Raw genomic sequence first — 25,871 nt, forward strand, 5'->3', positions numbered from 1 at the left:
CCAAGGTCATAAAAGGAAATCCAAACACAATCATACATAAAATTAAAAATATCTTAAAATTACCATTTAATCAAGTAAAATTAAATTTAAATTTAAATGTTGCCAAGAAAAATATTAAAACAAATAAGGTGCTTAGTAGCCAAGCTTCATCACTCTTTCCGCTAAGTAGAGGAATAACAAAAATAGTGTAACAAATATAAAATAAATGACTAGTAAACATTGATTAACATTAATAATTATAAATATGAATCAAAACCCCAAAAAAATACATATCTTGTGAATATTGTAAAATGCAAAGTAGATAGACAACAATATTATAAGAAGAAAATCATAACATAAACATTTATATTATAAGTATATAAACAATTTATAAATATATTTCAAAGTTAAATAAATTTGAAAAGTGACACCTTTACATTAATCAAGGAAAATAAGGCATTTTAGTCTATAGGCTCAATTTAATAAAGCTTTATATTGAAATCTTTTTCCTCATAGGTTTATTTTAATAAATTCTTTAATACAATGTTTGTCTGCAAAAAAACAACCCTTCGATCATAGCAATCAACCATAGCGCAATCAATCCATAAACGACACGTTACAACAAAAAAATAAGATGCTTTTGTCTTTGAGCTTTCTGCGAGTTTCATCATTATGTAGATCTTCCGGATACTTACCTCCCTTCCGTATTGGGTGATTATTTTGTCTTTGAGGTTTTGCGAGTTTCATCACATGTAGATCTTTCGGATACTTATCTCCCTTCCATATTTGGTGATTATTTTGTCTTTGAGGTTTCTACGAGTTTCATCATTATGTAGATCTTCTGGATACTTATCTCCCTTCCGTATTGGGTGATTATTTTGTCTTTGAGGTTTCTGCGAGTTTCATCATTATGTAGATCTTCCGAATACTTATCTCCCTTTCGTATTGGGTGATTATTTTTTCTTTGAGGTTTCTGCGAATTTCATCATTATGTAGATCTTCTGGATACTTATCTCCCTTCCGTATTGAGTGATTATTTTGTCTTTGAGGTTTCTGCGAGTTTCATCATTATGTAGATCTTCCGGATACTTATCTCCCTTCCGTATTTGGTGATTATTTTGTCTTTGAGGTTTCTCTGAGTTTCATCATTATGTAGATCTTTCGGGTACTTATCTCCCTTCTGTATTGGGTGATTATTTGTCTTTGAGGTTTCTGTGAGTTTCATCATTATGTAGATCTTCCAGATACTTATCTCCCTTTCGTATTGGGTGATTATTTTGTCTTTGAGGTTTCTGCAAGTTTCATCATTATGTAGATCTTCCGGATACTTATCTCCCTTCCGTATTGGGTGATTATTTTGTCTTTGAGGTTTCTGCGAGTTTCATCATTATGTAGATTTTCCGGATACTTATCTCCCTTCCATAGATTTGAACGACACAGATTGCTCCTAACGAAGAAGAAGACTGACCTCACATTCTTGAAGAGATGCAGAGATTCATCTATTAGTCGGCTAAGCATCTCATCTCTATTTATTTAGAAAAATGAGAACAATCTTTCTATAATATTTCACATCCTGAAGATGAACCACCGTTGCTGGTTCGAAACGTCGATCAGAAAGAAACCTAATGCGATGTATCCGGAAGATATACATAATAAAATGCTTCTTAAGAATAATATAAAGAAGACACTAAACACTTCAATAGAGGCCTTAAAAATATCCAACCACAAAGCAAAATTATTGCAAATTAACGTATAATTAGAAGTTTCAACGAGCTTCACTTACTATATTGACCCTCCACAAACTCTTCAACACTTCTATGTTTTTTTTTTTTTTACAAGAACGGTTATAGTGTTTCATTATCTGCTTGGCAAATGGCCACATATTCGGTTACAAAATGAGGAGCAATTTTCAGCATGCCTTTCTACCAGGAGGGGATTGGCTTTTGCTCTTATCCACTTCCTCTTTTTACAATTTTCAAAATGTTCTTTTGATGCTGATTGTCCTAGATGAAAGATGCAGACAAACTGATTTAAAAGAAAACAGTAAAACATGTCTTTTCACGGAATAGGAGCCCACAGAGATTCCTTGTTTCTGAGAATAGTTCCAGCATCTAAGTGGACTGCAATGTTTGCTTGGGTGTCTGCTGCTTTATTGTTTGTTCTCAGTACATGAAAATATGTCAAGTGTAGGGATTTTGAAATGCTTTTGATTCTGGTAAGTAACCTTGCTAGGTGCAGATCAGTTGGGTTGGAGTTGGTCACCACAGCTCTTATGATTACTTGGGAGTCTCCAAAAATATTAGCTTCCCGTATTCCCAGCTCCTTGAGGAAGATTACCCCTTGCAAGAGGGCCAGCGCCTCGGCTTGCATGCTAGATGTGTGGCCTAGACCCCAGGCAAAATTATGAGAAGAAGTGTTGTCTGGCATAATAATGTGTCCTCCTGCCCCGGCCTTCCCTGGATTCCCTTTAGCTGCTCCATCAAAAAATAGAGATGGAATTAATTGTTTGGACAACCATTCCTGAAAGTCAATCTCATTTTTCCTGATTTGCCAAACTTCAAGAGCTGGGGGTGAGCTTCTTGTTTTATGGAAGCTAAGCTTAAGGGCAGTACCCAGCTCTCTGTCTTGCTGACTAAGATTTGAATCGTCACCTATGCCTTCCAACCACTCGTTTAATTGGCATTTCACTGAATTGGCTACTATTCTATGATCCTGGGCTTTGTTACGGAATATCCTCCTGTTCCTTTCTAACCAAACCTGCCAACTAGTAAATTTTGGCAAAGCACTCCATGCTGATCTGATCTTTTTGTTTTTTGGTTGAATACCTGGATATCTGGCCATCCAGCTTGCGAACAACTCTTGAACTGAGGTGGGAAAATTGAGATCGAAATTCCAAGTATCCAGCAGCTCCTGCCAGACAGAGATTGTGTAATTGCATTCAATCATAATATGGAGGGCAGTTTCAGAATTTGCCTTACAGAGAATGCATCTGGACGGTCCATTAAATCCTCTTTTTTGAAGTCTGTCCTCAGTAAGAATTTTTTGATGGCAGAGGATCCAACAAAAGTGGTCAATTTTTGGAATAGATGGGAAGTTCCATATCCCTGCCCAGGGAGCAGGATTGGGAGGAACGTGGGGGCGCTCTAAAAACTTGGAGTATCCCTGCTTGACAGTGTAACCTGAACGACTTTTCCCCCAGCCTCTCGCGTCCTTCCTGTTTGCGTGGATAGGGGCCAGCCCGTGTAGATGGGCTCTAAACGCTGTCCATTCATTTTGCAGTTCGCTGGGCACCAATAATTGTTTCCAACCCGTCCAAGAGTCCTCTGTCCACAACGAGATGTCCCACAGAGTGTGGACGTGAGCTGCATCCAACCAGTTTCTTAGCGCTACAAAATTTCCGGCTTCTTCCAGAGGAGAGCGATCCATAATTCTGTCATTCCATAACTGTATTCTCTTTCCGTTTCCATGTATCCAATGAGCGTGGCTTTTTATCATCGACGGGATTCTATTGATGAAGCTGCTGAAGTGCGTTCTGAGCGAATTTTTTGGGTGATCTAAACACCTGAGCCTCGAACCTATAAAGTATTTCCTCCATAATGCAATCTGAGCCCAGTTTAGTTTAGGAGTGATTATTTTCCATACTAATTTGCCTCCCATAGCTAGGTTTTGAGCCTTCAGGTCTTTGAGGTTCAGTCCTCCTTCAAGATATGGTTTTGTGACTGTTTCCCAACTAATTAGAGAGAATATCTTATCATTTTGCTTGCCTCCTTTCCAGAAAAAATGCCTGATTAATTCTTCCATCTTCTTTATAATTCCCACAGGTTCCAGGAGGACAACAAATTTGAAGATCGGAAGACTGCTGAGAACTGCCTTGATGAGTACTGCTTTGCCGGCGATGTTAAGCCAAGAGGATCCCCAGGCTTGCATCTTTGCTTTGAATTTGTCTAAGATAGGAGCCCAGTCTTTGCTTGACGCCCTCTTATTGAAGATTGGCAGCCCAAGATATTTGAAAGAGGACCAGATAGTGGAGGCTGCAAATCCCAGACATCTAGCTATGGAATTTGCAGTGGAAGCAGGGATATTCCAACAAATTATCTGACATTTCCCCTTTTTTAGCTCAATGCCTAAGGTCTTATAGAAGTCATCCAAAATTGCTTTGAAGTTGATAGCTGATTGTGGAGTTGCAGCTCCTAGAAGAAGGGTACCATCCGCAAAAAGGGCATGGTTGATGCGCTTCACCCCTCTTGCAATGCACATCTCGGTGATAGCATGATCTTGCTGCTTTTTATTCAAATAGAAACTAAGAACAAAAGCCTGAATGAAAAAAAGGAGGGGTGAAAGAGGGCACCCCTGCCTCAGTCCTCTAGAGGCTTTGAAAAATTCCGCAGCCCTTCCATTCAGCAGAGGAGCAATCCAAGGCTCCAAAATACAGGCTTTTATCCACTTTATAAAGCCTTGCCCGAATCCCATTTTAAACATTACATCAAACAAAAAACTATGTCTAACACGATCAAAGGCATTAGCTAGATCTAGTTTGATGACCATACCTTTTTCCTTTCGATGTTGGCTGGAATGGATTGCCTCTTGGACTAGCACGAAATTGTCCACTAGCTGCCTACCTTTGATGAATCCACCTTGGTTGTCCGGGATGATTTTGGGGAGGAATCTTTTCAGCCTGTTTGCTATCACTTTGTACCCAATGTTGCATAGTGAAATTGGACGAAATCTGTTCAGGGTGTTTGCCCCTTTTTCCTTAGGGATGAGGGCGAGAAATGCCGAATTTGTACAGCCTCCAATCTTCTGACAGTCCTGTGATTTCTGAATCATTTTGAGGAATTCCTTCTCAATTATCTGCCAACAATTTTGTAAGAATCTTGGAGTGAAACCGTTCGGGCCCGGGGCTTTATTCGGGTCCATCGCGAATAGAGCCTCCTTGGTTTCTTTGAGCGTGATTTTGCTTTCTAAAACCTGATTTATTTTGGAGGTGATGAGCTTAGGGACAGCATCTAAAAGGCTGTTATTTTGGTCTGCTCTGATATATTCCATGTACAGCTTCTCAAAATGCTCTAAGGCTGCCTTTTTTTATGTTTGCAAAGTCCCTTAGGACACTGTTTTCTTCTTTTATTTCTATGATGGAGTTCCAACCTTTCCTAGCTTGAGCTTGTTTGTGAAAAAAGGAGGAATTCCTGTCTCCAGCTTTAAGCCAAAGACTTCTAGATTTGAGCCTCCAGTACTCTTCTTCAGCCAGGCATGCTTTGTGGAAGTTTTGATGAAGTTTGGCCTCCTTTTCCAGATCTTCTTTTGAAATTTCAGCTGTTTCAAGTTGAAGATGTTGCCTTTCCAGTTCTAATTGAATTTTTTTCCTTTCCTCAGCTGGGTTGGGCAAGGTCTTGGCCCAATTTTTTAGCATGGCTTTCACTCTTCTGAGTTTTTCCTCCCACACAAAGAAGGCAGAACCCTTGACTGGGTTTTTCCAGCAGTCTCTGACTTTATCCATGAAGTCCGCCTCCTTGATCCAGAGAGAGCTGAATCTGAATGGAATAGGCCCCAGATCTTTAGTGGTAAGCAATTCCAAGCTGATCGGCTTGTGATCTGATGTATTGCTGTGCAAGATGCGCGATCTAGCTTCTAATCCAATGAGTAGGAAGGAACTTTGCACCAAGAAACAGTCCAATCTTGCAACTATGTGTCCTGGTCCAGCCCTTTTGTTTGACCACGTGTACTTGCCGGTGGTTGGCTTGATATCAATCAGATCCCAATCCTGCATCTTTACTGTTTCTCTTGTCGGGTCTCTGACAATACTGCCTCCTCTCTTTTCTGATGACATGAGGGTGAGGTTGAAATCTCCTGCAATGATGATGTTCCCCAAATCTTCCAGATCTGCTAGGTTTTTGATGGAGTCCCAACATAACTTCTTTTCACCTGCATTATTAGGAGCATATACATTGACCAGACTAATAATTTCTTTAGATTCTAAGTGCTGCAACTTTAACAGTATCCAATGAGTATTCAGGGACTTAGAGATGAGGGAGAACTTATTTGGATTCCAGAGCGACCCAAGTCCTCCTGAAGCTCCCCGAGCCAAGGTTGCATGCGCTCCGTCTTTTTTCCAAAACTTTCTACTTGCTTGGAGGAAGGCTGATTCCTCCATTTTAGTCTCCTGGATGAGGAGGATATCCGGGGTTTCCTGCCTTATCAGACTTCTCATCGCCTCTTCCTTGGCTTTGGATCCCATTCCCCTGCAATTCCAGGAGACTATCTTCATTATTTACTTTTGCTGTGGTGAGCTCCTTTGGAGCCCTGGGTTTGCGTCTTCTTCGTCTTCGGAGTTTTTGCTAGGAGTTTCTCTAGCGTAGGCTGGCTGCCCTGGAGCTTGTCTTTGTATGTTTCTTGCTCCCTTTTTTCTTTTGTTGACATTCGGCCTCTTGTAGATCTTCTGGGGGTGGACTGCGATTCCCCTATTTCCCCTTCTTCCTCCGATTCCTCGGATTCTTGGGTTTCCTCCTCGTCCTCTGACATCTTACCTTTGGATCTCTCTGGTTCACTTTTAGATTTAGGCGGAGAGACTTCTTTCGGGGTTTCTGTCTCCTGGGTAATTATGGTTTCTGATCCAAGGATCTCAAATCTGTTCCCTTGACTCTCCATGGGCGGCTGCTGAGCAGGGCCCGTTTGGGGGGCTCTGGTGTTAGCATTTGCGGACTTCCTGAAGGAAGTTCTGGATCTCTTCGCCTAGTTCCATCCTTCCTCCTTCCCTTTTTCTTCAACCCCTTTGGATGGGAAATCTCTAGCGAAATGACCATAGACTTAACACTTTTGGCATTTGAACGACAGCTGCTCATAGTCCAGTTTCTGAATATGTGTCCACGGACCCACCCTTATTTTGATAGCTTCTGGAAGACCAACCTCCAGATCCACCTCCACGCAAATTCTGGCGTAGTCATACTGGTCTCTATTGTTGGCCCTGTCTATGAATTTCCCAAGGGTGTTTCCGATGTGTTTCAGGGAATCCCAGTTCCAGCAATGGATCAGAAGATTGGGGAGTCTTACCCATACTGGGACTGCTGAAGGTACATCCATTGCTGGGTCGAAATCTGGCGTCCATTTGTTCAGGTACAACCCTTGAGGCCCCATGAAGTAGGGGCCATTTTTGAAAATAAGGTCCTTGTCCTCTTTTTCTAAGAATTCAAAGAGGAAGTATCCTCTTCCGAGGAAGTAAGATGTTACCTTGCCCTTGATCAACGGAGCCCAGTTTCTGGAGACCCAGTTCTCTGTTGATTTCGGTGAGGGCCAGAGACCTGTAAACTAACCCACCAGGGCGTGTTTCGACAAAGAAAGAGCTACTTGGATCGGACCTTCAAGGGGAAGAGCGATGTCAGGGATGTCTTCGAGCCTTTTAACGAACTTAGCGGCTTCCACGACTTTCTTCTTGGGTAGAGAGGCCAACAAGGATCTGAAGGCCTCAGCAGCAGAGGATGGAGGAGGGGAGGAAGATCCCAGGGGGGATTCGGCTCCTCCATGGAGATCCAACTCTAACCCTAGGCGGCCGCAGCTGGAAGCTAGGGATTTCTGCGGGCGATCTTTGGACAACCGCAGCCAGAAGAAGGGCCTCTCGGTGGACCCACTCGTAGCTGCCGAAGGATGCAGGAGCAGACAAGGCCGCAGGGGTCAGATCCGCAGGGAGCGGACCTCGCGGAGCAGGGCCGAACGCGCAGCAGCTCACTGGTAAAAGCCTTAAATTTTCAACACTTCTATGTTATCAACGTACCTAAAACTATAAAAATCCACTTTCCTCGTTAGTTGGAAAGTGCTTTAAAAATATTAAAGTAGAGAATTGTAAAGTATATATATTTTACATAAGTAGAGAATTGTAAAGTACATATATTTTACATAGTTGTGGGTGATAAGAATCACTTGACGGTTCATTCTTTTTGCGTTGATGACCTTGTTTAGAAACTGTATTCCAACCAAAAAATAGACTAATCAGTGTTTGATGATTAGTCAAGTGAACATTTATTTCGTATGTAATATGTACTTTAATTTGATTTGGATGTCGATAAAAAAATTCCATCTTTGCGTTTAATACAGGGCATTCTGGAATCTTTGAAATGGTACATAGAGGACCTGGCCAATACAACATAACTGAATCCTATAACAATAATCTGAAATGATATTTAAAGATTACACATTATTCTCTTTAAATTAATCAAACTCAGGGACATGACATGGGGATAGATTAAATGATTTTATAAAATACAAATATAAAAGGGAATGCACTCTATTCGTCCGTAGAATTGATTTTCCATATCACGTTGGAAACATTGAGAAGAGGGAAGATTAAGCACTTATGACATTGGAAACATTGAGTATAGGGAAGATTAAGCGCTTCAGAATTGCTAGACCATATGAAAGTAAGGGACTCTAATTCTATATATTAGGTGGTGTGCTTGAATGTTGAACATAACACGTTTATGTATTGACAGAGATGATGATAAATATGTATTTTTTACCGTGACTCTATAGTTGTAGTGTAGTGAAGACTAATGTTATTTCCATCGTAGATTGATTCAGTTCACGATAGTATTTCTATTGTTCAAGATGAGGTTGCAAATATTTGTTTTTCTTGTGTATGTTTTTTTTCTATACTCATTGGCGAGTGATATTCCCAATTCTTCATTCCATAGAGATGCAAGAATGTTGATATCAATGAAAGCAATAATGGTTGACATGAATCATTAGTTAGATAGCTTGAGAGCTTTCAATCACACCACCCATTGTTCATGGACTAACTTCCAATTTGACCATATTAACTCTAAATATGGTTGCAATGACTCTTTTAGGCCCGTTCCTGAGTTAGATCACAAATCTACCAACCCTCTGTTTGTTCAATCTCTCTATGTTCAGTGGTAGCCTTCCTTCCAACATGTCAAAATTGAGGAACTTAGATATCCTTGATGTCTATAACAACTATATGTCAGGGACATTGCCACCGAATTTGAAGCATCTCGTGAAGCTCAAGCATATTTCGCTTGCAGGAAATTACTTCTCGGGAAACATTCGTAATGAGTATGGGAAGTTGAAGAATGTAGAGTATCTTTCATTGAGTGGAAGTCATTTGACTGGTAGAATACCAAGACAAATTGGCAATCTGGGGAACTTAAAATCGCTTCACTTGGGACTGTATAATGTATTTGATGGTGGGATTCCTTGTGAGATAGGAAATTTGAGCAAGCTTGTATCCCTCAGTATGGATAATTGTGGTCTTAGCGGTGCAATTCCTTCCGATCTTGACGGTCTGAAAAGTCTTCATGGAATGTTTTGTATAGAAATAATCTCAATGGCCCTATTCCCCCTAAGCTGGGCCATCTTAGGAGGTTAAAATCCATGGATATATTCAAGAACAATCTCTCTAGAGAAATACCCTTGGAAATTTGGAACCTAAAAGACTTAACAGTGTTGAATCTATTTCGGAACAGACTACATGGTGGTATTCCATCCTTCATTGGGGACTAGCCAAATCTGCATATTTTGCGTCTTTGGAAAAACAATGTCACATGGGTTTCATCAAAAGAAGAATCTCTAGCCGTCATGAAATCACTTGTTGAGAAGATCAAAGTTCCTGCAAAAGTGGCCTCGTCTTATAAATCAACAGCCGTAAGGGACTCATCTGAGTGATATTGTAGCGACAAGGATGACATGAACTTTTCCACGATCTTCTCTATTGTTCTCTTATGTTGTTTTTCGTTGTTGAGCTTCCGTAGATTTGAAATGAGGGACGATTCTAGGCCAATCTTACTTCATGGCTCACGCGCGGACGAGTGTTAGAGCTCGCCCTACTCGATGCTGCGTTCTCGATGATGGAAGCTAGTGAGGTGTCGTCGATGAAACGAGAATATCGTCACTAGAGTTACAGTCTGCTTCGTGTTCATGAATTTCCCTCCTGGCTTGTGTGTGCCATGTAGGCCTAGTCATAGTGTCGAGTCAATGCGAAATTATAAAATGTTAAATTTTGAACATATGTCACTTCACGGTATCGAGTTTGCAGACAATTACAAGATGTCAAATTTTGAACAAATTTCACTAATAATAGGAAAAACAACAGACGAAGATATGTCGAACTGCGATGAAAAGGGTAGACAATCCCTGGCTTGACCAATTTCAAAAAGGAACAACTTCAGTCCAATTTCAAGAATGTCCTGATGATGGATCCTTGTTGGGATTTGAAACGTTGATGAAAAATGGTTTTTACTGTGGGTTTTCCATTTACTAAATTATAAGATATAAACCATAGATGTCTTAAATCCAGAAACACCTTTAGTGTAAATATATTTTAATTAATTTATTTATTTTAAAAATTATTATATAAAATTGAATTTATTTTTATCAATATAAGATATTTATGTTAGATCTGAGATTTTTGTGATCCATATTATAGATAAATGTCTTTCGGAATAATCACATCATTAGGATTTGGTCGACTTTTTGAACCAACCAATGTGGTTCATCCTCAGGACAAGGTGAAAGAAATCATACAATCTTTAGGAATAAATTGTAAGGATGCATCATTGCCCAAGGTTAACCGTTGGAGAATAATCAAACAAATAACTTTTTATTTAAAAATAATTATAAAATTTTAATATTATTTAAAAAACATTCTTTATATAAATTATTTAATATTCATAATTTAGCTATAAAATGGATGTTAGGATCAAACAAGTAAATAAAATATTATTTTTATTTAAAAATTTAATATTGCAATATTATTTAAAATCCTAAAAATTATATATATATATATATATATATTTAAAATATTTTTAATCTTATTTAAAAAACCAAATAAATGATTTAATATTCTTAATTTAGTTATAAAATAGATGTTAGTATTACGGATGATGATGTTAAGGAAATTAATAAGGGGGGATAAATTAAAAATAGTTGTTTATGTAATATTAGAGGATGATTAGGTGTAAAGAAACCTGGTTCCAAAATAAGGTAAAGAGAGGTATCCAAATAATCTAAAGGGGGATAATAGTTGTTTATGTAATATTAGAGGATGATTAGGTGTAAAGAGACCTGGTTCCAAAATAAGGTAAAGAGAGGTATCCAAATAATCTAAAGGGGGATAGGTCCTATCCCCTTTTAGATTATTTGGATACCTCTCTTTACCTTATTTTGGAACCAGGTCTCTTTACACCTAATCATCCTCTAATATTACATAAACAACTATTTTTAATTTATCCCCCTTATTAATTTCCTTAACATCATCATCCGTAATACTAACATCTATTTTATAACTAAATTAAGAATATTAAATAATTTATATCAAAATTTTTGGATTTTTAAATAAGATTAAAAATATTAAAACTTCTTATATATATAGATTTTGGGATTTTAAATAATATTACAATATTAAAACTGGGGTAGCAAATTAAGTGGTCTTGATTGTGGGGAAAACTCCACAGTTAAGTGCGCTTGAGCCAGAAGCGTTCTAGGATGGGTGACCTCCCAGGAAGCCCTAGTTACCGAGTACAAGCCCCAAAAGTGATGATTGGTGCTATGTGATTTATTTCACTAGTTTCAATCCCACTTCTTCACCCCTATGAGCATCACCCGATGCAATGAGTGCTAAGTGGACTATTCAAAAACCATGAGAAATTAGTCAATTACGACTACCTCTCATGGAAATGGTCATAGTTGAATGACTTACTTAAAGCAGTTGAATCCCAAAAAATGATATATAATATTAAAACTATTTTTAAATAAAAATAACATTTTATTTACTTGTTTGATCCTAACATCTATTTTATTATGAATGTTTAATACTTTATATCATTTTTTTTGAGTTTTTAGATAATATTAAAAATATTAAAACTCCTCATGATCGAGATGAGAGAGGGTGTCAGAGGCGAGAGGCCTCAAGTTGACATGGATAGTACCAGGGCTTTTATTACAACCGCCCCCCACATACTTAAGGCAGGGGGTGCGGTGTCCTTCACCATGAATGCATGGGATGTGGGCTGGCAAGGTGGCAGAGGGAGGAATAAGGAAGGGTGGCAGAGACGGGAATGGTATTCGATGTGCCAGGCAAGTGAATTTCGCAGTGGAGAAGGAAGGAAGTTCAGAGCGGAAGAGAGGAGGAGGAACTTTGTCTGTGGGCTAGTGACGACTTTTTGGTATGTAGTATGGTCTTGCCCCTGTTTAATTTCTATGCTCTGGTCGGGTTCATGCGGAAATTACATGCGCTGGTGGGGGTTACACTAGGGGGAAGGGAGAGGTAAGGGGTCGTCCCAATGGGAATTAGCACAGTCAGGGAGAAACCAGGGGAGGAAAGGGAGGGCCATGGCCCCTTCTTTGCGTGTCATTCATTTTGATTTTAAGCCAAAGTTTAGGAAATGACATGGAAAATAAGGGGTCGAGCCAAGATATATGCCCCTACCTGTTTCCTCAGACCCGGGGTATCGGGGATAGCGGGCACGTCATGTCGGGGTGGGGGGAGTAATGCCGAGAGAGGTAAGCAAGAGCCGCGGGCAGGGGGACGAGACACTAGCAATGCTAGCAATTCACTGAGAAAACCTTGGCATTGGCCTATGCATGGCAGAAAGAGCGTAGCTAGGGACCCCGGGTGGCATAAGTGGCAGAGGGGCAAGCACACCCTTGGTAGGAAACTGCTAGCTGAGGGAGGGGCATGCAGGTATGACAACAATTGTAAATTCCGGCTCCAGACAGGCTTAAAAGCCTGGCTCAAACTGCAGGGGGGTGACCACCAACGACACCATGGTAAGGGTGAGAGGCACGATGAAGACACTGGGGGCCCGAGATGGGAACCCAATTCCCCTGGCCACTTATGGTCACAGGGATACCTTAACCTGTCGCAGGCTAGGCAGGGCAGAGAAGCACAACATGACCAATCGCTATGGGCCGATGTGAATGGGATGAGGAATCTAATGGTATTTGAATGTCTACAAGGCATTAAGGAACATGGCATGGCTCCAGTAAAACAAGGACGTGGTCGTGGAAGCAAGGGCCTAGCCCCTCGGGCAGCCAAGAGACCCAACCCGATGGAAGGCCGCAGGGGCCGCAAGCCTGCTGAGCACCTCATAGTAGAGGCAGCTGCGACATTCAGGGATGAAATCAATGAAGGTATCCGAAAGTTGATCGATGACTAGGAAGGCGAGATAAAACATGAAAGGGAACCGAACGACAAGATAGAAGTCTGGAGGACGATGGTTCCTGACCCAAGGAATACACGAGGTAGAATTACGCAGTTCAAACACACCTTGTGCCTGTACTTCTTGATGAAAAGTCTGCTTGGTAAAGCAATGGAACAAATTTCTGTGTGGATGGCAGTCACAATGCAGGGCCTGCCCAATTACAAAAAAGACATGGAGAAAATCCTATTTCAGTTGCACAAATAGGATATTAGGATGGATCATATCGACCGTCACATCCCTTGCATTGTAGAGTTGTATGGAATTCCAGAGGCAACTGTTGAAGATCCCGCCCCTGTTGCCTCAAACTCTGAGGAGCAGAATGTTAAGAAGGATTAGTTCCTCTATGCTTCGTTTTTGTTTATGCGGATAGCATTTAAATTTCCTATTGTTTATGTCAAATGTTATATAGTATTTGGACATGAGACTGAGACTTACCTAGCCTTGTTAGAAAGACTGAAGCAATTTTGTTTTTGGATGGCGTATAATGTTGACCAGTGGCCAACAGACTCGGTTTCCCCTAGGGGCGAGTTGAGGCCACCTCGTAAAACTATGTGGTGTAAATTTGCCTTATATATATAATATAAAATGGATGGTCCTACCAAGCATTACCAAAAAAATAAAAATATTAAAACTCCTTTGAGATTTTAAATAATATTAAAACATTAAAACAATTTTTAAATAAAAATAATCTTTTATTTACTTGTTTGATCCTAACATCTATTTTATAACTAAATTATGAATATTAAATAATTTATATAAAAAAATTTGGTTTTTAAATAATATTAAAAATATTAAAACTCCTTTTTAAATAAAAAATTTGGGTTTTTAAATAATATTATAACTATTTTTAAATAAAAATTTACTTTAGATATCATTTTGGGATTCAACTGCGTTAAGTAAGTCATTCATCTATGACCATTCCATGAGAGGTAGTCGTAACTAACTAATTTCTCATGATTTTTGAATAGTCCACTTAGCACTCATTGCATCGAGTGATGCTCACAGGGGTGAAGAAATGGGATTGAAACTAGTGAAATGAATCACATAGCATCAAACATCACTTTCGGGGCTTGCACCCAGTAACCAGGACTTCTCAAGAGGTCACCCATCCCAGATCGCCTCTGGCTCAAGCGCGCTTAACTGTGGAGTTTTCCACACAATCAAGCCCACTTAGCTTGCTACCCCATTTGCAAAACCTTAGCAAGTATTGGGCCTCATGAGCCATTCAAGTAGAGTTCCCTTCACTCTTTTTGAATTAAGGAATGGTCATAGATGAATGACTTACTTAACATAGTTGAATCTCAAAATGATATCTAATATAATGCACTACGAAAACCCCATTACTTAAAAATTTACTTGTTTGACTATTCTCCAATGGCTAGTTTTCAACGGCTAACCTTGGGCAATGATACATCCTTACTATTTATTCCTAAAGATTGTACGGTTTCTTTCACCTTGTCTTGAGGATGAACCACATTGGTTGGTTCGAAACGTCGACCAAAATCCTAATGATGTGATTATTTCGAAAGACATTTATCTATAAGATATTTACGTTTGATTGTAATTTAGTTTATATGGTTTAATTGAAAATTTGCAAGGTAATATGTATTTTTGAATATATATATATATATATATATATATATATAATGTGTGTGTGAGAGATAATATGTATGGTAATATTGGGGACTTTTTAAAGTGATATAATTCAACAGATTTATTGTTGGGCTAAATTTGATTTGCTATAAGTAGTTTGAGTGCCTTGATACAATTAATGGTGTGTGTCACAATTCATGATTTATGGGTCCTTCATACTAGGTAACCTATAACATTTGTTTATTTTATTTCATTTAATGAAGCATAATTAGTGGCATGAAATAATACATTGTAAAATGTTTCATGGTATGGGTCTCAAGGGTTGATTTATTAGCCTATATATGCTTGAGTGGTCAATGTAATAGTAGGGTGCATAGTGTAGGCCCAATTTGGTATAAAGAGCGAGGTTTGAAGGAGTTCATTGCAAATTACTCATGTTAAAAGCATGGTTATAAATGTGAATTGTAAACATTGTTTATGGTTATGTAATATATTGAGTTTCCTTTATAGTGTCATGTTTTTTGTTTTTTTGTTTTGTTTTGTTTTTTTAAATCTCAAAAAAGTTTTTCCTAAAAAATTGTTGCTTAATAGTTATATGTTTATCTGTTCCTTATTACTAGAATTATGTTTATCATTGAATAATGTAAAAAGTTTTTCACATATACTTCCTTTCATTTACCACACTTTTATCAACATATCTATCTTAGATTCATTTTTTAATGCAAATTATGTGTGTTTAATTTATAATCCTCAAAATAACATGTTTTAAAAAACTAAATAAATATTAACTAACACAATTAGCTTGCACTTTATTCTCCTTGATACAGATCTACTTTAAAATCTTCAGAATTATACCTTATAAAAAATTCAACCCACTTTACCCAACATAACTAACTATACTAGATTCAATTTCAATGCCATTTTGAAAAATCATAGGAAAAGAATGCCATAAAAAAAATAGTTTTATTCTACCAACATAATCATCATAAGTTCGATCATATTATTAGTCCCTGCCTGGGACTCTTAGCGATCGATTGTGCGTTGACCGCGTATTAATCTCTTGTTTGACCAAAAGATATCACTGTGCATCACAACTTTAACCAAAGTTTTCATATTAGAAAATAATATAAAATTTATTATGTAATTTTTGATTGGACAACAAAGTTGGGGGTCTTATTGCGGGCTTCGCAGCTTTCAAGACATTATGTTCGGGGTAAAAATAAGATATCCAAAGTTTTCGGAGATGAAAATTTTTTGTTATCCAAAGTTTCCTCATATTGCCGAGCTGAACATTTTATCAAAAGCACAACTTAGTTTGTCCTAAGTTTTTGGTACCTGTTCTCTGTGTCCCGAGCTGAACATTTTATCAAAAGCACAACTTAGTTTGTCCTAAGTTTTTGGTACCTGTTCTCCGTGTCCTGCATGCAGTGTCGTGCATCCTGCAAGTGCCAGCTGTTTGCATATGCAGAGGCATCCACGGTGGTCTACAAATGCCTTGTCCGGAGTCCGGAGTAAGTTCAGAGCAGAGAGGGTCGAGCAGCTAATTCTCCGGAGTAAGTTCAGAGCAGAGAGTGTGGAGCAGCTAGTTTGAGGAGCAGAGGAGCAGAGAGCGTCGAGCGGAGGTTCACCTTTACAACTTGTAAGTTCCATTTTACAATGACTTAATATTACTGTCCACAATTATAACAGTTCCACCATTACAGTAGTTGTTTTTGTTCATGCCATTTCTTCGTCTAGTTGAAGTTCAGCCCCTCGTCTTCCATAGCTAGTTCCTTAAGTTGAATATATTAGTTTCATTTCCATTTTAATTTTGGGATTTATAGATGGTGTTTAAGGGCTTTTTTAATTGCGAAAAGCTCTATTTGTTAGGATCATCCATAACTCACATTCGGGGAATTTACAGCAATAGGTTCTTACAGTGACTTATATATTGTGTTTCGTACCTTTATTAGAACATCTTTTTATCATAGAACCCGTGAATTTATGACAGTAATTCAGCCCATTCTTAGGTCAATTACATATTAGGAGAGACCAAAAGCCACATTACTATTTACTATCAAACGAACACAGAAAACACAAAATTAGCAACAGTACTAGCAAATATTATTAATGATGAAAAAACAAAAGAATAACCATGACCAATTTGCCAAAAAAATACAATTATCAGAAGGAATGGCCAAACTTTAAAGATATGTGTTTAGTTCATGGATTGATCGATGGGGGTATATTATCCAAGCATGTTGAAGAGTTAAGACAGGCAGATAGACATGTTTGATAAACTGAATGCACACATTGTAGGCCCGACTAGGAAAAGCCCTTGCAGAGAAGAAAACACCATAGGAAAAAAAATAGAACATATAAAAGTAACAACATGATATTTGTGGTGTAAATAGCCAAGAGTTTTCAAAAACAGAGAAAATATGGCATTAGCAGTATATCAACAGTTGTTTTACCAACGAGAAAGACAAATCACTAGTAATGACTGAGACTGCAAAGAGACGAAGAACCCGAGATAGAAAAATGATGAGTGCAGCGACTCTGCCGACAAAATATATAGAACTAATTACATGATATTAGCAATGAAGCTTGATAGCTGCTTTATAATAGAATCAACGAGGGGAATTAGAAGTGTATGATGCTTACTCCTCCATTTGCCATAGCAATGGCCATCACAGCTGCGGCTTCCATAACCCATGATAAGGGGTTCCACATAAAACCCAAAAACTTGAGAAATTTGCTTTCCTGCGCACCCAAAAGACGTCATGGAGTTAAATTTAATCAATTCTTGACAATGTTCAAGTACTCCGCATAAACCCCAAGTGCATGAACCTCTTGGCATAAGCCATGACAAAGGATCCCTCATCGGAAGCCTAGGCAATATACTTTCCTGTAGCTAAGAAAACGTATTTATTTTAAAGAACGATATAAGCCATGGAAATTACACTGTGCCTGTTCATATCTCTAACCGTGAAAGAAATCGCTTCACAGTAGAACCAAAGAATTTGCTTTACTCTGCATACCTCAAGGCTCAAACAGCCTTAGAAATTCAATTCCCCGTAGATCTCAAATCCCAGCTCAACTCCGGAACTGAGCTCAAAATTAGAAATATGTCGAAGCTAGCCTTACCTTTTTCTCTTCGAGCTTGTTGTATCCGAATATAGTGAGCCTCTCCTGCGCAGCTTGGCTGCTCAAACCCTCGAGCCAACAGTGGTCTGCATAGATTTCCACCTGTTTCAACAATGCTTTGCCGGGATATCGATCATCAATGGTGGTCCACATAGGTGTCCACCTGTCTCAACAATGCTTTGCATGGATATCGATCAACCATGCTCTGCCTGGATGTTGACGTGTCAATCCTTTAATACAATGGATACATCATAATGTCAATCTTTCGTTAAATCAAGGCTAAACGATTTGCGTTGCATAACTTGCCAAACCATTCAAGGAAAAGAAAGCTTGCAATTATTACATGCCATCGGCATTTTACAGTCTCCCTGCGGCTGAAAACACCTTTGTTCATATAATCCTCAAGTTGAATAGTATCATACAATGCAAACTTTTGATAGTCTTCAAAATCGCTCTTCAAGTGCCAATTTTCACCAAGGGATTTAACATCAGGTTTTCTCGCAAACCCTCTTATGTTTCCTTCGAAGATAGACATATGATTGATGTTTATTAATATTTAATCGCTATAATTTATATTAATATAGTTATATAAATTAAATAATTAGTAATCTATTTTATAAATATAAATAATTATCATACATATCAAATTAATATTTATTAAGTATGAAGAAGATATGTACCAAAAATGCAATAATAAAATTTAATAATAATATATGAAATTTTTTCCAAATTAAAATTTTAAATAAATCTTAATTTCTTATTTTATCTACCACTAAAAATATTAATCTCACATTTCTATTTTAATTATTACTAATATTAATCTTATTCCTCTATTTTAATTATTAGTCCCTGCCGGGGACTATAAGCGATCGATAGATCGCTGACTTTGGGTTGACCGCGGCGATATTTGGAAATATTTCATGGTTTTCCTAAGTCGGATTAAGGTTTGCGGGGGGGCAGTGGTTGGGGGTCTTATTACGCGCTTCACATGGTTCGAGGCGAATGGCACATGGCGCGCGTGAGGGGCATGTGGTTGCATGCGGTCTGGTGGTGTGATCGGCGGCCAGGTGTCCGTCCTCGAGATGCTGGAACGTCGGCTTTGTGTTTTACTGTCTTCGCGGCATTTGGGTTGGTATTGTTGTGTGCGATGTTTGGTTTGCAGTGGAGGTGCTGCCTGCCCGGGTATTGTTGCTTGCAGTCTATGAGATTTTTCGTCTCTGGTCGAGTTCCTGCCTGCTCGGTGTGGGTTTGGTGAGTTCGGCTACTGTGTGGCCTGCATGCAAAAGTCGATGGCATTCTGGTTGAATACTCAGGGTTTGTCTTCTGGTTAGATACTGAGGGTTTCTCTTACGTGCATGCAAGAGTCCATGGTTAGTTCAAGGTTATAAGTTAATGGCATTGTGGTTGAATACTGAGGGTTTGTCTTGGCTGTCGTGGGCATGCGGTATGGTGGTCTGATCAGCGGCCAGCTGTTCCTGCTCGACATGCTGGAAAGTTCGGCTTGGGTTTTACTGTCTTCGCGGCCTTTGGGTTTTACTGTCTTCGCGGCGTTTGGGTTGGTATTGTTACTTGCTTGTTTAGCTCTGCAGTCTGTGCGATTTTTCGTCTGCGGTGAAGTTCCTGCCTGCTCGGGTATTGTTAGTTGCTTGTTTAGCTCTGCAGTCTATGCGATTTGTCGTCTGCGGTGGGGTTCCTGTCTGCTCGGTGTGACTTTGGTAAGTTCGGCTACTGTATGCGATTCTGGTTAAATATTCAGGGTTTCTGTTACCTGCATGCAAGAGTTCATTGCTATTTGGGTTTTACGCTGTTCGCGGCCTTTGGGTTATTATGATTACTTGGTTGTTTAGCTGCGCGGTCTGTGCGATTTTTCCTTTCTATTTGTTCTATTGTCTGCGGTGAAAACACAATGCGGTTCCTGGCTGTTGTGTTAGCTGCATGCAAGAGTCCATGGTTGTTTGAGCATTATAAGTTAATGGAATTGTGGTTGAATACTGAGGTTTTGTCTTAGCTGCATGTGTTTTATGCAAATTTGGGTAAATGTCTGCGTGAAGCTATGATTGTTAGTTGTATTGTTTAGAGGTTAAGGTCGGCTACTGCATTATAAGTTAATGGCATTTGGATTATTATTGTGAATACTCAGGGTTTGTCTTCTGGTTGAATACTGGGGTTTTGTCTTACGTGCATGCAAGTGTCCATGGTTATTTGAGCATTTTAAGTTAACGGCATTCTGGTTCAATACTGAGGGTTTGTCCATGGGTTGACGGACGCGATTTTTGGAAACATTTGGCATATTTCCTAAGTCGAACTAAGGTTTACCGGGCGGAAAGGGTTGGGGGTCTTATTACGCGCTTCGCATGGTTCGAGGCGAATGGCACGTGGCGCGCGAGGGGCACGTGGTTGCATGCGGTCTGGTGGTCTGATCGGCGGCCAGGTGTCCGTCCTCGAGATGCTGGAATGTTCGGCTTGTGTTTTACTGTCTTCGCGGCATTCGGGTTGGTATTGTTACTTGCTTCTTTAGCTCTGCAGTCTGTGCGATGTTTGGTCTGCGGTAGAGTTCCTGCGGTAAATGTCTGCGTGAAGCTATGATTGTTAGTTGTATTGTTTAGAGGTTAAGTTCGGCTACTGCATTATAAGTTAATGGCATTTGGATTATTATTGTGAATACTGAGGGTTTGTCTTCTGGTTGAATACTGCAGTTTTGTCTTACGTGCATGCAAGTGTCCATGGTTATTTGAGCATTATAAGTTAATGGCATTCTGGTTGAATAGTGAGGGTTTGTCTTAGCAGTGGTCGGCATGCGCTATGGTGGTCTTGTCGGCGGCCAGCTGTTGCTCGTCGACATGCTGGAAAGTTCGGCTTGGGTTTTAGTGTGTTCGCGGCCTTTGGATTGGTATTGTTAGTTGCTTGTTTAGCTTTGCACTCTGTGCGATTTTTCGTCTGCGCTCGAGTTCCTGCGTGCTCGGGTATTGTTCGTTGGTTGTTTAGCTCTGCAGTCTGTGCGATTTTTCGTCTGCGCTGGGGTTCCTGCCTGCTGGGTGTGCCTTTCATAAGTTCTGCTACTCTATGGCAATCTGGTTAAATACTGAGCATTTCTGTTACGTGCATGCAACAGTTCATGGTTATTTGGCTTTTACCCTGTTCGCGGCTTTGGGTTGTTATTGTTACTTGGTTCTTTAGCTCTGCGGTCTGTGCGATTTTTGTTTTGTATTTGTTGTATTGTCTGCGCTGTAAACACAATGCGGTTATTTGAGCATTATAAGTTAATGGCATTCTGGTTGAATACTGAGGGCTTGTCTTAGCTGCATGGGTTTTATGGACATTTCGGTAAATGTCTGCGTCAAGCTGTGATTCTTAGTTGTATTGTTTACAGGTTAAGTTCGGCTACTGCATTATAAGTTAATGGCATTTGGATTATTATTGTTGCTTGGTTGTTTAGCTGTGCGGTCTCTACGATTTTTCCTTTGTATTTGTTGTATTGTCTGCGGTCAAAACACAATGCGGTTCCTGGCTGTTCGGTTAACCCTGTCGCAAACGTTTGGTTGCGGTTGTGTTGTTCCAGATGCAGCTTCTATCGCTCGACTGTGTGCTGTCGCTTTGGTAAGTTCAGCTATTGCATTATAAGTTAATGGCATTCTGGTTAAATACTGAGGGTTTCTGTTACTTGGATGCAAGAGTGCATGGTTATTTCAGCATTATAAGTTAATGGCATTCTGGTTGAATACTGAGGGTTTGTCTTAGTTGCATCGGTTTTATGGAAATTTGGCTAAATGTCTGCGTGAAGCTGTGATTCTTGGTTGTATTGTTTAGACGTTAAGTTCGGCTACTGCATTATAAGTTAATGGCATTCTGGTTAAATACTGAGAGTTTCTGTTAGCTGCATGGAACAGTCCATGGTTATTTGAGCATTATAGGTTAATGGCATTCTGGTTAAATACTGAGAGTTTCTATTACCTGCATGGAACAGTCCATGGTTATTTAAGCATTATAAGTTAATGGCATTCTGGTTGAATACTGAGGATTTTGTGTGCAGACTTTGTTAACCAATTACGTCATTTGCACATTTTCTCATGGTAGTGGCATAGGATGCGTTGTGCATGCATATGCTCTAGACAAGAAGGAATTCGGACGCTCGACTTCGTTGCAGGTACGGTGTTATTCTACTAATTGCATTTTGTCATTTTTTGTATTGTTTGCTTTTTGTCAATTTGTTAGTGTTTTAATTTTTGCGTTGTGTAGGTTTATGGTCCAGTTACTCTAGGTTTATAGTCCAGTTACTCCGTCATCCCTGCTGGGGACTATATGCGATTGATAGATCACTGACTTTGGGTTGACCGATGCGGTTGCTGGCTGCCGTGATACTGTGGGTTTCTGTTAGCTGCATAGGTTTTATGGAAAATTCTGTAAATGTGGGTTTCAGCCACGATGTCGCTTCGTTATCATTTGAACCGAGTGGACCTGGGCGAAGCTATGGTTCTTGGTACAGATTGAGTCGCAGTGTTTTGTAGTTTGAACTGTTTTTGCACATGAACATCTAAATAAATTGGGGATTTTGAACTGTTTGAAATGTTAAAATATTGAAGATTGCAGTTTGTTTTGTAACTGCACGGTTTTGCTATCTTAGGCGTGTATTCAACGTTTTTCGCTCGTATAATTTATGTATATGTTTACTTTGGTCCTTAATGTTTGTTCAGGTTTGTAATTCTGTTATGGATGTATGAATATTCGACTCTGATATTACTCCTAGAACGCAAAGTTGCTTTGTTAACAACTTTGTTAAGTTCATTTAGTTAATGTTAAGTTCATTTGGTTTGTTAACAAGTGCTGAATTCAAGGTTTGCTATATTGGTACTAGATGTTGTTCGTTTGCTGTTGCTTATATATTGGATGAAATGTTTCGTTTGCAAAAATTATAAGCTTTTCTGTCATGCTGAGGGTTTCTGTTACCTGCATGGGTTTTATGCAAATTCCCGTAAATGTCAGTTTCGAGCACCATGTGACTTCCTTGTGATTTGGGCCGAGATGGCCTAGGTGAAGCTGTGGTTCTTGGTACAGGCTCTGTTGTGCATGAATATGGTCTAGACGAGAAGCAATTTGAATAGTCGGCTTTGTTCCAGGTACGCCGTTATTCGACTAATTGCTTTTTGTCAATTTTTGTATTAATTGCTTTTTGTGAATTTGTTAGGCTTTTAATTTTTGCATTGTGTAGGTTTATGGTTCAGTTACTCTAGATTTATAGTCGAATTACTCTGTGATTGTTTTAAAAAACATAGATATTTAAGCTGTATTCAGTCATTTAGATCTTTTCTGTCATTCAATTATATTGGAATTCAAATCTGAAATTGTCATTGTTTATTTTGTGTTTACATTAATATTAATATTAATATTATCAATTGTTATAATCATAACAACAATATTATTTGAGATGATCCCAACAAGTAGAAGTTGAGTAATGCATGCAACTAGCTCCGTATAATGATGAATCAAGACATTTTGTCTATTTAAACCTTAGATTAAAATGTCATGTTAGCTAGTTATAACCAGATTGGTTCTGATATGATGTTCAACTACCTTATTCTGCTCAGACAGAAAAAAATATTTTATTATGAAAACAAAATTACATTTATTATATATGTTCCTGCATTTCACAGATATGCTTAAGCATACGAAGTGATAAAAGTATTGCTGGGAACATATCTTGTTTCATAAACAGTTTCCAAAAATGTCAATATGACAGCCATATCATAGTCATTCTAACATATATCGAAGCTTTGAAGCGAGTTTTATCTGATAACAGCCCTGTCATGGTCATTCTGACATACATCAGAGATTTGAAACCAGTTTTGTCTCATGAAGAATCAGGTCCTAGATATGTTCATAAACAGTGGCATAAAAAATTATACATAGATATTGGCATTTAAAAAACATTCCATTAGTTGTCCTTCCACTCTCTGTTGAATCAGCCAAGCTCATGCTACCAAGTGTAATCTTGCTTTTGACAGTCCATCAGTTTCCATGTTCCTGTCTTTGTGTAATCTTGCTTTTGACAGTCCATCAGTTTCCATGTTCTTGTCTTTGTAAACATGTTCAAACATAATGTGTCAAATACTCTGTTTAACGAAGTCGAATCTCCTGAAATATAGGTTGAAGTTTATAATTATCCAATCAATTTGTTGCATTCATCGAATTCACCACAATTTGTGAATCATCAAAGATCTGTAATTTTTGGGCATCTTCTTTCACATGCGACAATTGGCAGTAGTCTTGGGACAATTTGCTTAGGCAGATTGTTGCTGTGTTTGCCAAACCTGCCCTTTGAATATATTACATGTTCATCATTTATATGGATCATACCTGCAGTGTCCCATAATGATGGATCTTGTTGAGAAGCATTATGGAATTATGCTTATGCACTGCTCGTATCTGGTTCTCAATGCCTTGTTTGGGTTCCTTGATCCTTGAATTTTGTTTAGATCCATATAGTATAACCATATCCCAATGCCGTTAACTTATAATGCAGTAGCCGAACTTAACCTCTAAACAATACAACTAAGAATCATAGCTTCACGCAGACATTTACCACAGGAACTCTACCGCAGACCAAACATCGCATAGATTGCATAGCTAAATAAGCAAGTAACAATACCAACCCAAATGCTGCGAAGATAGTAAAACAGAAGCTGAACATTCCAGCATCTCGAGGATGGACACTTGGCCGCCGATCAGACCACCAGACCGCATGCAACCACGTGCCCCTCACATGCGCCACGTGCCATTCGCCTCGAACCATGCAAAGCGCGTAATAAGACCCCCAACCCTTTCTGCCCCGTATACCTTAGTTCGACTTAAATGAAGACTTCAAAAATTTCAATTGCATCTCAAGTTGCATTAAGCATGAAGTAATGATATTGATAAAGGAAAATATCGTTATCCTTGAACATACCCATTTTGAAGACTGCTTTGTAGAAGCATTGTTTGCAAAAATAAAAGTTGACACATTAGAAATTGCAATACTCAATATATATGCATTGCCACATGCAAACCTAAACAATATCCTCAACGTCATTGCAAAGTCCTTTTACCAGTTAGATCTAAACAATATCATAGTTATACTAGGGGACTTGAATATTGATATGGTGCATTGCAATCAAAAAACAAAGCAGCTAGAAACCTACATGCAAAACTACAATCTTCATTTCCTAGTTGACAAAACTAATAGCATGTACAAATCATTGATTGACCATGTTTGGGCAAATCTAGGCAATATAAACTATAAAATTTTCGTATTGGATGCATATTGGTCTGACCATGATATAATATCTCTTGTCCTTGACCTATGATACACACATGAAACAGTTTACAAAATTCCAAATTTTGACATTTTTGCAATATCTCATTGCTTTTATCATATCTATTTTACTAAAGCATACTACAATATCTTTTTGTCGTAAACGAAGTGATAACTGCATTCATACTATGCATTCTATTCTACATTTGCATATATGGCGTTCTGTATTGATCAATGCAACTTATGCCAGACACAGCCTTTTCAATTAATGAATAGAACTATCCTATCATAAATTTGCAGATATGACCCCATCTATTTATGCATGCAGATTCTACTAGTAAAACCCTTTTCAATTGAACATAACAACCAAGAAAAAAGAACAACAACATGCAACATAAACAAACACAATATATTCTTTTTGCCTTTCCTTTTCCATGGATCATGCATCTTGTCTTCTTGTTCAAGTTTTACTTTCATATGTTCTTTTGACTTGTACTAAATATGTCTTGCTATTGTATAACATAGCATAAAACTTGAAAAAGGAAATGAAACAATTCAAGAAATAGAATGCATAAGCCAATTAGAAAGCGCAAACAAATCACTTGTTTTGCAAAGCTATGTCTATGAGAACTACACAAAAATGGTAATTTGTATTTAGAATATTAATGTCTACTATATAT

General features: G+C 38.6%; 1 protein-coding gene across 1 annotated transcript; it reads right to left on the reverse strand.

Annotated features, from left to right (window-relative positions):
- Positions 1-5,035: 5,035 nt before the first annotated feature.
- Positions 5,036-6,130, reverse strand: LOC149196621 (uncharacterized). The gene has a single exon (XM_089408371.1). The coding sequence runs from the start codon at positions 6,128-6,130 to the stop codon at positions 5,036-5,038; it is 1,095 nt and encodes a 364-aa protein (XP_089264497.1).
- Between the last annotated feature and the right edge of the window lie 19,741 nt (positions 6,131-25,871).

Source organism: Pinus tabuliformis, chromosome 2_2, assembly GCF_031772625.1.
Source record: "Pinus tabuliformis cultivar Carrire ecotype Pingquan chromosome 2_2, CPIR1, whole genome shotgun sequence".
In the NCBI taxonomy this organism is placed as follows: domain Eukaryota; kingdom Viridiplantae; phylum Streptophyta; class Pinopsida; order Pinales; family Pinaceae; genus Pinus; species Pinus tabuliformis.